General features: G+C 41.0%; 3 protein-coding genes across 3 annotated transcripts; 2 read left to right on the forward strand and 1 right to left on the reverse strand.

Annotated features, from left to right (window-relative positions):
* Nucleotides 1-1,267: 1,267 nt before the first annotated feature.
* Nucleotides 1,268-4,801, forward strand: PCOAH_00023700 (CAMK protein kinase; the record flags this gene model as incomplete). The annotated part of the gene is made up of 1 exon (XM_020059175.1): nt 1,268-4,801. The coding sequence occupies one exon, from the start codon at nt 1,268-1,270 to the stop codon at nt 4,799-4,801; it is 3,534 nt and encodes a 1,177-aa protein (XP_019914849.1).
* Nucleotides 4,802-7,972: 3,171 nt separating this feature from the next.
* On the reverse strand, nt 7,973-8,284 carry PCOAH_00023710 (Histone H4; the record flags this gene model as incomplete). The annotated part of the gene is made up of 1 exon (XM_020059176.1): nt 7,973-8,284. The coding sequence occupies one exon, from the start codon at nt 8,282-8,284 to the stop codon at nt 7,973-7,975; it is 312 nt and encodes a 103-aa protein (XP_019914979.1).
* A 3,691-nt stretch (nt 8,285-11,975) lies between these two features.
* On the forward strand, nt 11,976-12,329 carry PCOAH_00023720 (Histone H2B; the record flags this gene model as incomplete). The annotated part of the gene is made up of 1 exon (XM_020059177.1): nt 11,976-12,329. The coding sequence occupies one exon, from the start codon at nt 11,976-11,978 to the stop codon at nt 12,327-12,329; it is 354 nt and encodes a 117-aa protein (XP_019915143.1).
* Nucleotides 12,330-13,079: the final 750 nt, after the last annotated feature.

The raw sequence follows: 13,079 nt of genomic DNA on the forward strand, positions 1-13,079 counted from the left end.
ACGCGTACATATATACATACGTACAGCATAGCCAAGGCCGAATTCATGGCGCGATATGGAAGTAGAGTATATAAACACTGCACCCATTAGAGCATCTATACCGCGTTTTTTCTCGCCCCTCCCTCCGCAATTTCCCACAGCAGCGCATTCCATTTGTTCTTCCCATTTTATGCCTACTACATTTGAAGAATCATCTGCGGGGGTAGATATCGCCATATATGTGCTGTACCCTCCAATGGTGTAGTCCAAAACAGACACGCTTTAAGTGACATATATATTTGTACGTATAATTACTATTTTGTATGGCAATTTTTTTTTTTCCTTTTTTATCGCAACATAAAAGAGGACCTAGGAGAATACACTTTTTGCGAACCCTCCTAGGAAAATTTATAACGCCTAGCGCACCGGCTGTACGCCTACGTATCTGGACCTGTGTACGCGAAAATTTTGCATGCCGATTAATAATGTACTCACACGAATTGATTCTTTGCATGTAGAAATGTAGTGAGCCGCGTTTCTAATTCCCATTTGGTGCGCAAAAGTTTGGCGTACCCCCAAGCGGCAGCAGCGCCGCTTTTAATTAAATAATTTTCCACCCTCCTTTTTTTTGTCTTCCTACGGAATAATTTTATTTTTAAAATCAATTCACCAGTGAACCATTTTTGTCACACAAGGCTGTGGACTACCCGAAAGAGGAAAGCAAAAAATTAAAAAGAAAAAAATGGAAAAAAAAAAAAGTGTAATTTTCCCTTCCTCATTGTGTACATTCTACATTGTGTAAATTCCTTCACACGTATTTATGCTCAGAAAATGACGCACAAAATAATGTGAGGAAACCACTGCCATTCTATCCCACTCACGTTTACCCTTTTTTTTTGTGTGTGTAGATATATGCATGTATGTACATGGGTATACCTTTGTTCCTAGAGACGCCACACACGAATTTAAAAAAAGTCACGTGGAAAATAAATTCCCTACAAAATAGAGGCACCTAGAACGGATCCACCATTTTGTAAAACAGAGGGGGAGCTTCTGCGTGTTGCATTTCTTCAGCGCTCTATCGTTCAGCAAGACTGAACAACCCCTCTACTTCCACGTGTTAAGTAAAGAGAAGACATTTTTCCTTGGATAGGAAGAGTGGGAATCGCTTCAAGGGACACACACATTCAAAGGATTGAGAGCATCCATTCACTTACCTCACGCATCTACGTACATGCGTGCGTCTGCATGAGTATACTTTTTGTTCTCCCAACCTGCTGAGCCCACAATGGAGAGCAACGGAACCGTCCAGGAGATCCCCGAAAAGAGGAAAAAGCGAAAAATCCCTAACCTGGAAGGGCCCAATTTTGGCAGCGCCAATGTGGGTGCCAATTCTAGTGCTGCTAACCAACCCCGAAACAGAAAAAAAATTATCAAGCTGAAAAATAGCAAGATAGAGGACCTGTTCGTTATAAGAAACTTCCTCCCCATATGTGAAGAATTTCTCGTAAAACATTATGAGAATATATTTTCTAACTTGCTGCGAAAGGAGGATGAGGAAGAGAATAAGACAAACGGAGAGGGAAATTCCTTACATGCCATTACGAAGGGGGAAGTCGAACAAGATGAATCCGAAGTAGACGGGAAGGCAGTTCAGCTGAAACAAAGCGGTGATCATAATGGGGGAGGGATAAAGCAGGAGGAATGCGTCAGGAGAAAGATGAAAAGGAAGAAGAGAAGCAAAAGTGTAGACCACTTAGAAACGGGCAGCGAAAGTGTAGACGACTTGGGTGATATACCCACGGTGGACAGTGAAGAGTGGTCTTCCACAGATGGGTCCGCGCCGAACAGATCACACTCCAATCATGCCCGAAGCAACCTCTACAGAAAGTACGTTCGACACACCAAGCAGTGCCTCCGAGAAATGGACCTGCCCTTTGACAGAGCAGTCCTCCTGAACATAGTAGACAAAAAAGACAACACAAGCAAAATAATGAAAATAGTAAATAAAAAAAAAGTAATTAGTGCATTTGGAGACACATGGGAGTTCATGATTGAGCACATCCTGTCTCTAAAGGAACACAAGAATCTCATGAAGATATACGATATATACGACGACGATAAAAATTTTTATATGATCATGGAAAAGCTACATGGGAAGGAGCTGTTCAATTTTTTGGTTTACAAAAAGCAAGTCAAGGAAAGTGTGTGCAAGTATATAATTAGCCAAATATTGCAAGCTGTCAATTATCTGCACTACCATAATATTATCCACAGGGATATAAAACCGGAGAACCTTATGTTTAGAAATAAAAAAAGGAAGGACAAAACGTATGAGTATAATTATGAGCTAGTTCTAATCGACTTTGATACGTGTCAGTTTGTTTATCCTCCCAGGTTGGGTGGATTTCCTCGTTTTTATTACTCCCCTGGAAGTACCAACCTACGGAGGAGCGCTTCTCCATCCTCCAGTACTACAAATGGCATACAGACAGATTGCTCCAAGTTGTGCAAACACAGAGATGTAAAAAAAATGGAACAGAAGAAGGGAACTTCCACTGGGGAAATTCGCAAGCGCTGCTCCAAGCGTTTCTGTGAGAAAAGCACAAATGGAAGAAGCACACATGAACGAAGCACACATGAACGAAGCACACATGAACGAAACGGTACACCTAACCTGTGCCACCACTCCGGACGGAAAGAACCACGAACCAAATCCTCCTCAGGGAAGAAACACATGAAGCTTGTAGGCACCTACGGATACATCGCCCCGGAAATAATTAAAGGACATAATTACTCCATCCTATCAGACATGTGGTCCATAGGAATTATTTTCTACATCCTCATGACGGGCATTACCCCCTTGCCCATGTGTCTCATGGTGAACTATAAAAACACAAAAGATATTATCCTAAAGAAGGAAAAAAAAGGCATTAATTTTAGCCTTCTCTCCTTTAATAGCTACCCATTGGCAAGAGATCTATGTGAGAAGCTATTACAGTTCAACCCCGCTGAGCGTATGCCAAACTCGGTGATTGCATCGCACCATCCCTGGTTAAGATACTTCAATATGATCGGAAGAAACGTCCACCTCTGTGCATCTGGGAGGGAGTATCTATCACCATCTCAACTCAGTCAGAACCTGCTGCATGGCGTACCTTACGTGAAGAATAAAAGACCTCGCTATGAAGACAGGAACTGCCATGTCATCCTTCCATACCACATACACGAACAAGTGTACCAGAAGAAAAATTTACCCCCTTTTTTGTCTCCCTCCAATGAGCAAAAATACTACTACCTCATCAACCAGGGGGTAAGAAATTACTACGAGGTGGGAAATGACATCCTCCCACATCCAGGATTGTCTACCTCTTTGGAGAGGTTCCCATATCTGCGAGGGGGTAACCTCAGAGACGACACGCCACCTGCTTATAACGAGAAGGTCATTGATATGGCGTACTCCGTAGAAAACGACGTTGAGGGGAAAACGCAACCGGTGAATTATTACCAGGACGGGGACAGCAAACACCCCCCGAGGATATCCCACCAATTTGCCAGGAGGCACAATGACGGTGAGGGTGAGGGAATGGCACCCCTTCGACACGCACAAAAGATGACAAGGGGAGATTGTGACGATGAGGACAACCATATGGAGGGTGATGAAAAAGCGGAAAGTGCACAAAGGAGAAGACCTTTTCGCAGAAAAACGGGAAATATTTTAACAAACTTAAAGGGGAAAGTCAATGGTGCGACTCTCCCCCAGAGTGAGAATGCCAACCATGGTGGCGCCCACCCATATATTCCTACACAACAAGATTTGTGCAGTAGTGATAACCACCCTCTTGGTGGAAGTTTTGATCCCATTTCCGTCCGCCCAGACGGCAACAACTTTGTAGACCTGTTCGAACATTTAGTCGAAAAAAAAAAAAGAAAATTCACCATGAGAGGGAAGCCACTCGATAACCTCCCTCCAATTGAAAATCCCTTTCCCATGTACTACATACCGAATGAAGAACCAATGAATCGAACCAGCGAGGAGGTAGACAGATTTCCCAAACGAAAGGAACACACCACCAGCATGGAACAGAAAAATGTGGAATACATACGAACGAAAAATATGTCAGAAATATTTTCCTCTCCCCCCATGTGCATAATCCCGCAGAATGATCCTATGAAAATGACTCACATTGACCATGGGTATAAAAGGGCATATGATTTTCCTCCACGTAGACACGTTCACCTACCAAATGGTCACCTCGCCCCTTCACACAAAGGAGGGAAACCCAATGTAATACTCCTTCCACAGCCGCTGCCTCCTTCTCTTCTCCCCTTGGTATACCACCACTCCAATGAAGGAAGAAACAACACTCTGTTGAATGATAAGGCACACCTAACAAACAGCAGTGAAGACATCGTTGGCGTGATCAGCAGCGATAGACAGTCTAACACGTCTTATGCGAATGTGGTGGCCAATGCATATGACCCTTGCCAAGTGACTAACCTGTACGAGATCTCCAACAGTTTGAATGAACCACAGGAGGGACACAAAAATGGTATCCACAGTCAGCACGACGAGCTTAACACCAATTTGGCAGGAATCACCACCAGAAGCAAGATCCCCCAGAAGGGTACCAGCAGGAAGATCCCCCAGAATGACACCAAAAGTAAGATCATCCAAAACGGCACCAGCAGTAAGATCACCCAGAATGGCACCAGAAGTATGTTCCAACAAAATCGTAACATGCCACCCATATATGTCAACTATCGCAGGGCCTACAAAAATAACATCGAAATGGTTCCCTCCATGTTCAGAGAAAATTAGCTGCATTTTTGAAGATGGCTTTAAATTGGCTAGTCATAGTAACCTTTTCGACAGTAGCAACGCACATAGGCTACTTCACAGATGGGTGATTCTAAATTGAAATCGATCCGAACAACACTAGGAATAACTAACGATTGGCCGATTGTCCTTTAGGCAGGGCTCCCCCCGTTTTTCCATTACGAATGTCTTGTAGGAAGGGGTGCGGAGTTTCTACCACTTGGTTGTTGAGCGCAACCAGGGAGGAGAGGTGACGCGATGGAGAGGACATACGAAACCAAACCGAACCAAACCGGATGCCACATTTATGAACAGAAGTGTCTACCCATCGGGGCGGGGGCAGAAACAAACACGGGTGTGTTATCAAGCAGTGGAAAGACACTCCCCGAGGGGCAGGCTTTGTTTCTTCTGCGCTTTTCCAGGATGTGCTCTCCTCTGTGTTTCCGTCCCCTGTTACTCACCACCCTGCGGAGCGATGGCACCTGAGGGGGACAGTCACGTGCAGCTATTTCTCCCCTTGTTGCGAACAGATGATCAATTGCATGTCAGCAATGTCACCCTAGGTCATTTATTTTACTTTATTTTTTTACTTTATTTTATTTTTTGTGGGGTGCCTCAAACGTTCTTACCGCAGTAGGAAGCGAATTGTCCATTGTTGTTTTTTTATTTTTCCCATTTTATTTTTTGTCTTTAAGGGTCCACCCCAGCTGCATGCCGGCCCTGCTTTAATTGCGCGTCCGTCTCACGCTTCCCCCTTTGTCCCGCGTATTCTTACCCATCCGGACGACATAGATGTGTATACATACCTAGGCAAGTAGATAACTTTGCCTGCTCCCACCTCACTACACTTGTGTGATTGAACTTGCATGCCAAGTGCGCATCCCCCTCATAATGGGTTGTTTTACATTCAGAACGAGTTAACACCAGCCTATCGGCAGCATGGTTACTTCGCCTTTGTGTCGTTTTTTCGACGTTGTGTCTATGAGTATGTGTTGGGTAAATCAAAGAGCTACACCTTACATGTGAAAATGTGCACACCGGAGCGCCTCCCCCAAATGGTTCTTCTTAACCCTTCCCCCTTTAGTACCACCGCCTGTGTTGGCAGCACACGTACGGGTACTTACATACACTAGTAGGTACGCCCTCGCTCGCTTGCTGCTTTTCTCCCCGCTTTGCGCACTTTTTCCTTTTTTACCTCAAAATTTCCTACCCCGTTGGATTTCCACCCGAGCGTTCTCCCATTGTGTGACCGTGGTCCTACAGCATGACAACCCCCTACCGTTTCACTTTCACTATTCAACCTTTCTTCGATTCATTTTATGGAAGATCGTTTTATCTTCCTTCCCCTCTTCCCATTTACAGGAGGGTGACAAAATTCGATATGCTCCTTGTACTTAACCGTTTGGCACTTTTTCGAGAGTGACAATTTTTTTTCTTCTTTTTTTAATTTCTCCTCCTTTCTTTTACGTTTTTCCCTTTCTCCTACTTTATACACTTTCCACCACGCAGGATTTTTTCAAATGGGAGCTACAAGCATCCCCACTATCGAGGTTACACAGGTATGCCTTCGGAGGAGGGGCACCTAATTGGGTGTGCTTGTTCCCTTCGTAGGGCTCCCTACCGTGTGGCAAAAAATTAACATAGTTAGGTTATCCTCCCCCATTTGGGGGGAACTACAAATGGAAGATATCCGTAACCCCCATTATGCATGTTTACTCAGTTCCCCTCTCCCCGCGAAAAAAAACAAAAATCATGCGAGGATGTTTTTTTCTCATGATTCACATTGTAACTCCTTTACTGTTACAAAAATTTGAGTAGACAATGTGGATCGAATTGGTGATGTATTCCTGCGATCCTGTCACAGAATGGGTTAAAGGAAAAAAGGGCTCCACACAAAATTCACACACCGACGAGTGACAACATTTTGTGTCATTCCTAATCGAAGGGGTTCCTTCCTGTCAGTGCAGAAATGAGCTTGGTTCCCTCGGAATAATTCTTTTTTCCGTTGCGCAACCGAGCGGCAATATGCATGGATGACTTTGCCAAGTCTACAACCGAAAAGGTGTGTTTGCACGATGACGGTTCTACCATCAGGTAGGCCCTCTTAAGAGGAAGAAATGTGTAACCATCCGTTGGAGGAAAAAACCCCAATTACCGTAACTATTGAAGGGAGGGAAGGAAATCCAAACTTCCAATCACGACGTCACCATCCCAAAAAGGAACACACTGATCCTCGCGCACAAAATGGGAAACACCCAAATGGCGCTCCTCCACTCCGCTGTCTACTTACGAAGTGTCATCCTCACGAAGAACTTTAACTTCTTCCACAATATTTTTACTTTTAATTTAAGCTGCACTATTTACTGTTAAATACTTTTCTACCCTTTTGGCAAAAAAAAAAAAAAATTTTTAACGTTACATGCAAAGAAGCATGTATGAACTTTTCTTTCCCAGGACAAACTGGAAATAACACCATACAGTTATAGTTTGCACAGGTGTGTGCAAATGCAAAGAGGTCTAATTATTTTGTTAACTCATCTACAATCAATGATGAATGGCTTCTAGTGAAGCCTAAAAAAAAAAAAAAAAATTCATACTATTATATGAAGATAGGTTACATAATAGTCGTACGAAAAAAAAGCAAAAAAATTAAAAAAAAAAAAAAAAAACTAAATTTTAGTTCTTTTTTTCTTCTTTTATTTTGTTTTGCTTTCTTTTCTTTTTTTTTTTTTTTCCCTTAAGATGCATTCGCTTTATTGTAAACTTCGATGTGTCTCATGTAAGAAAAATAGCAGATGATAACATGATAAAAAAGTTATGGGCATCGATACAGCCTCACAACTTAGATATCCTTGGTTCTGTTTTTTTTTTTTTACGGTATTTTCGATACCATTTTTTTTCGTTTTATTTTTTTTTTTATGCACATATTTATTTATGTTACATTACAACCGTGTGTGTTGGTTGAATGGTTCCCAATGTCCGTTCCTCCAATGGGACGAAAACTGGTAATACCATTTTTTAACACAATGCGATTGCAAAGTTGTATAAATAAGGCAAAAAAAATAAACCTTTTTTTCTTCCTCTTCTTCTTCCTTGTTTGGGTCTCTTTTTCCTGGGAGATTGGTGCTAAAATGGGGTTTTTCCTCTTCAGTTTTCTCTTCCGAACTGTCACACTTAACCACCGAAACCATATAATGTTCTTCCTTGTCTTTTCAACGAGTACACAATGTCCATAGCAGTGACAGTCTTTCTCTTTGCGTGTTCAGTGTACATGATGGAATCTTTAATTACGTTTTCTAGGAAAACTTTTAACACTCCTCTGATTTCTTCGTATATCAAACCGGAGATACGCTTCACACCACCTCTTCTGGCCAAACGTCTGATGGCTGGTTTGGTGATACCTTGAATGTTATCTCTTAAAATCTTTCTGTGCCTCTTGGCTCCTCCCTTTCCCAATCCTTTGCCTCCCTTTCCGCGTCCTGACATTTTCGCTTAAATAATATTATATAAAAAAAAAAAAAGGGGAAGTTGAAAAAAAGGAAAAAAAAAAAAAAAAAAAAAAAACTAAAAATGTGGTTAATTTGGTGAATGTGAAAAAAAAAAATGTATTTATATGATTTATATTTAATTTATATATGGAATATATTTTTTTTTTTTAATTTTTTGGAGATTTATTTAAAAAAAAAAAAAAAAAATATATGAACAGTTCATAATTTTTTTTTAATTAAAATTTTCATTTTCAGCGCGCGTATTGGTTTTTTAAATTTTGAGATTTTTGATTATTTTAATTATTATATTTTGGGCATTGCTCGGCGCGCTAAAATTGGCTCATTATTCGGCTCGTCATTTGGTCGTTACCCGGCGCACAGGTTTTGAGATTTTCTTTTTTTTTCGTTACGGGTATCGTTGCGCTGCGGTTGCGTCACGTTTTGATTTTTTTTTTTTTTTTTTTTTTTTTTTTATGTGCAAATTTCTTCAGCTTGTTTCGCTTTATGTGCAGAAGTTTGCTCTGGGCCCGCCCCCGCACAGCTCGTATTCCTTTTCCTTAAATATAATTTTTGAGTCGAAAAGGCTGCAATTCTCATATATACATAAATGTACGTACATGCCGTGTTCACACGTCGTATATATATATATAATAATATACATGTGTACATTTTTATTCTTCTTTCTCCTTTATATATAAATGCAGTGTGCGCGGCGGTGAGCCATAAATTTTGCATAATTACCCCCTCGCGCCAACTGCGCCAGGAAAATATATATAATTAACTGCATTCGCAGAGTTCACCGCTCGCACATACGCGTATGCATATTCTTATATATAAAAACACATTGTACACACATACGCATACGTTTTATGCGCACCCCCCTGCCATCCCATGTGTATGGGGCGAACAAAAATCCTACGCATGGATGTTCCCAAGTTATGCCAGCGCGCATGGATACGCTCATAGTTAGTGCCTATAATATACATATATATACATATATACATGTATACATTTATATTTATATTTATGTTTGCATACCCAGTGGACAATGTCACCCGCGCCACTATTTGGACATGCCGGGCACGGCGGTTCGCGTCATGTACATATGCTAAACATTTACCCACATACGCATATAATACTATACGTGCTTCTCGCTTCAAGTTGTGCCATACCCTCGCAGTTCCAGTTAATGAAAATAAATTGCAAAATGAGTAAACACAAACTCCATACGTGTAAGTGCATTCTTTCCTGCAAAATTGATTGCGCCAAAAGTGTCAAAGGGTGCCCGTTTTGCGGCTAGTGCCGCGGCAAGGGAAAGTCTTCAAAATTTAAAAGCGATTTTAACGTACATCTCAACAAAGGGTTTCTCTCTCATGTTCGTCATTTCGTGTAAGCGGCATAATAACTCTGTAGTTCTCCCCTTTGGTGACATTTATTCTCATTACCCCCGCGCTCGCCAAGGTAAATTTGTTTCCCCGAATTATGCGCCGTCCTACTAGCCCTATTATTACGCAACAGTTGGGGAAGCACACCAAAATTTTCCCTTCTCCGTGAGCTGAATGAACCAGTTTGCCCATTTAAAAAAAAATGAAAGCAAAAGGTAAATTAAGAAATGTTCTAATTTCATGTGCATGTGATTACGAATTTGTCGCGCCACAACTGGTACACGTTCATCGCGGGAGGGGAAGACCATTCTAAGATTTTCCTAATTTTGAAGAGGTGGCGAATGTAGGTGAACCGTATGGGAGCACATTTTAGTAGCAAACACTTTGCCGTGTTTGCCACCCCTTACCATCTCATCCCGTATACGTCACAACCTTTCACTTTTATCACACGCACCGTGAACAAATGTTGAGCAGACAAAATTGGAAAATTTTGCAAGTGGTACCCGGTGTGCACCACCATCCATTAAGACATAACAAATGTGTCGCATGACATATTCCGACGCATTTGTAGGTGTGTCTTCCCCAGAAAAATACAAACTTAATGCTGATTTTCCTACGGAGGGGTTCTTTTTTTTTGTTTTTGCCGAAAATGTGAACGCTTTTGTTCGTGCGCACATGGTTCTAATTCTCCCTCTGCTTACTTCCTGCCAAATTAAATGGTCTCATCAATTTCAAGGCGGAAAAAGAGTCCTACACATTTATAATCATACATGGGGGTGGAAAGCGGACAGAAAGACGAACTAACGTATGATCCAACGATGGTTCATCGATGTATTACCCCCTTAACGATAGGCAACTGCGCAATTACGCGCGACGTTTGAGTAAGAACATAAAGTGACCGGTTGGAAGGACTCCCAAAGTGGGGTTGCATAAGAAGTTCCTGGAAAAATCATTTTCCGTTTTGTACAATGGTAAAATGTCGCTCAGAATGGTGGCTTACAATTCCAAGGTGTTTGGAATTTACTTCGTTCCATTTGTTTTCCCCAACGTGATTTTCCGCTCAGACGCTTTGGAACAGCGGCGAGTGGCAACATTGTAATGCTCGTCATGATAAGTGCGTACAATTTGTCAATTTTTTAAAAAGGCCCCTTTTTCTTTCCAATTGTTTGGGAAAGGATACACGCCACGATACTTATGGCCCATTCGCCCTGTTGGATGCAAATCGAATGGAACAAAATCGAACGAATAGGGTGAGAGGTACCAAACTGAGCGTACGAACGGGGAAAACTTTCCTTCTAAAAGCACACACGCGCAGTATGGTGTACATAAGCGAGAGTATCCCTCACCTTCAAGTCAGCGCGAGCTGCGTAGCAAAATTGCGATCGACCCTGGGGCAGGGGGGGGAAAATAGCTGCTTTGAACTAAAAGTTCAGTGGCAAGCAAATTCCTCATTTGCATACGTACGCGCAGATTTATAAAAATCGCCGCAGCATTTAAACATACGCGTAATTGTTCATACATATATATATGCACGTACATGCGCTGGGTGAGCGGCCCAGTTGTGCTCCCCCTCGTGCGCAGTTACATGCACACGGAAAATATACATCCTTCCAGCTCGCGCTAAACTACCAATTCGCCCTTTTGATCAAAGCGGCGAAACGGAGTGGGGAAGGTGCATATATGTATGTACATACATCCGTGTGTGTAGTGCGTATCAATTTCCCAGCAGGGGGCGATTTTTGGAATGCTAAAAAAAAATATGAACGGGTCAGGCGATAAAAGCGGCTGGGCGATACAAACGGTGGCGCGATATACAAAACTGTTATACCATACGAAACGAGCGCCTTCTTTTCCCCACCCCCCTTCTTCTGTGTGTGCGCATATATATAAAATAGCGAAACGCGGAGACGATTTTTTCCTTGTTGCATGTGCATACAAAAAGTATCGTTAAAAAAAAAAAAAAAAAAAAAAAAAATACCATATGTTCATTATATATATAAAAAATTACAGCCTGATTGACTTACTGTACACATGCACCGCATGTACTTTTTTTTATTTTTTCAAAATGGTCATTTTTTTTTTATTTTGAATTTATTTTATTTTTCCTTTTTGCAATATTTAAAAATAATATTTAAAAAAAAAAAAATATATTTAAAATATATTTTAACATTTTTATAATTTCATAAATTATTTTTCATAAAATTCAGCACATTTCTTTATTCAATTTTTATACGCATTTTCCTTTTTTTTTTTCGCAAAGTAACATTTTTTTTTTTTTTCTTACATTTTTATATATCACACAAAATGGTATCCAAAAAGCCAGCGAAAGCGAAAAAGGCCGCCACCGGTCCTGACGGAAAGAAGAAGAGAAAAAAGTCAAAATATGACAGCTATGGACTTTACATTTTTAAAGTTTTGAAACAAGTTCACCCAGACACTGGTATTTCAAGGAAATCCATGAACATCATGAACTCCTTCCTTGTTGACACTTTCGAGAAAATTGCAACTGAAGCCTCCAGATTGTGTAAATACACCAGAAGAGACACCTTATCATCACGTGAAATCCAAACTGCCATCAGATTAGTATTACCAGGAGAATTGGCCAAGCACGCAGTTTCCGAAGGAACCAAGGCCGTTACGAAATTTACCTCTAAGTAATTTTAGTACCATAGGCCCGTTGCCAAAATGGAAAATAAAAAAAAAAAAAATATATAAGTGTAAATACGCATCAATTGGAAAACTTTAATTTGATATATAAAAATGTTTAAAAAAAAAATGAAACTGAAAAAAAAAAAAAAAGTGCAACTTCACACCCTTTAAAAAAAAAAAAAAAAAAAAAAAAAAAAGCTAGCTGAAAGCAACATATATATGAAGAGAAGAATAATTACACAGAGGAAAAAGGCAAAGCAGAAAGAAGTTGCAGTTATGGATGCTTCGGTACGATTGGAGTGGAAACATTCCGTTCGTTCACCGAGTAGTTCCCTCTACTGCCGTCTGATTTGTCCATCCAGGTTATTCACTCATATGGTAGAAGAAGAAAAAAAGTAAAGCTGAATTGCTTATATGCTCAAAATGGCTATGCCAACCCTTTAGTGGGACACTGTTTGCACAACTTTTGTGTGTTTTTGCATAGCAGCCCATGCACGTCTGCATACAAACATTTCGCCCCAAATTAAAATGAATGCTATAATGAACAGTAGGAGGAATGATGTATGACGCTGTGTGAATGTGGTGTGTGTATATCCACTACGTTCGCATGAGCGTCGCACTATCCGGTAGAGTCACACGCACACCCGGTATTTTTTTTTTTGACTGGCTGTTTTGGGCAAGTGATGTGAATGCATTGCCGTTTCAGGATCAATGCCTTCATATCGTGCGCCTTAAAATGGTCAGTGAGAAATTGTATGC

The sequence above is a fragment of the Plasmodium coatneyi genome, chromosome 9, assembly GCF_001680005.1.
Source record: "Plasmodium coatneyi strain Hackeri chromosome 9, complete sequence".
In the NCBI taxonomy this organism is placed as follows: domain Eukaryota; phylum Apicomplexa; class Aconoidasida; order Haemosporida; family Plasmodiidae; genus Plasmodium; species Plasmodium coatneyi.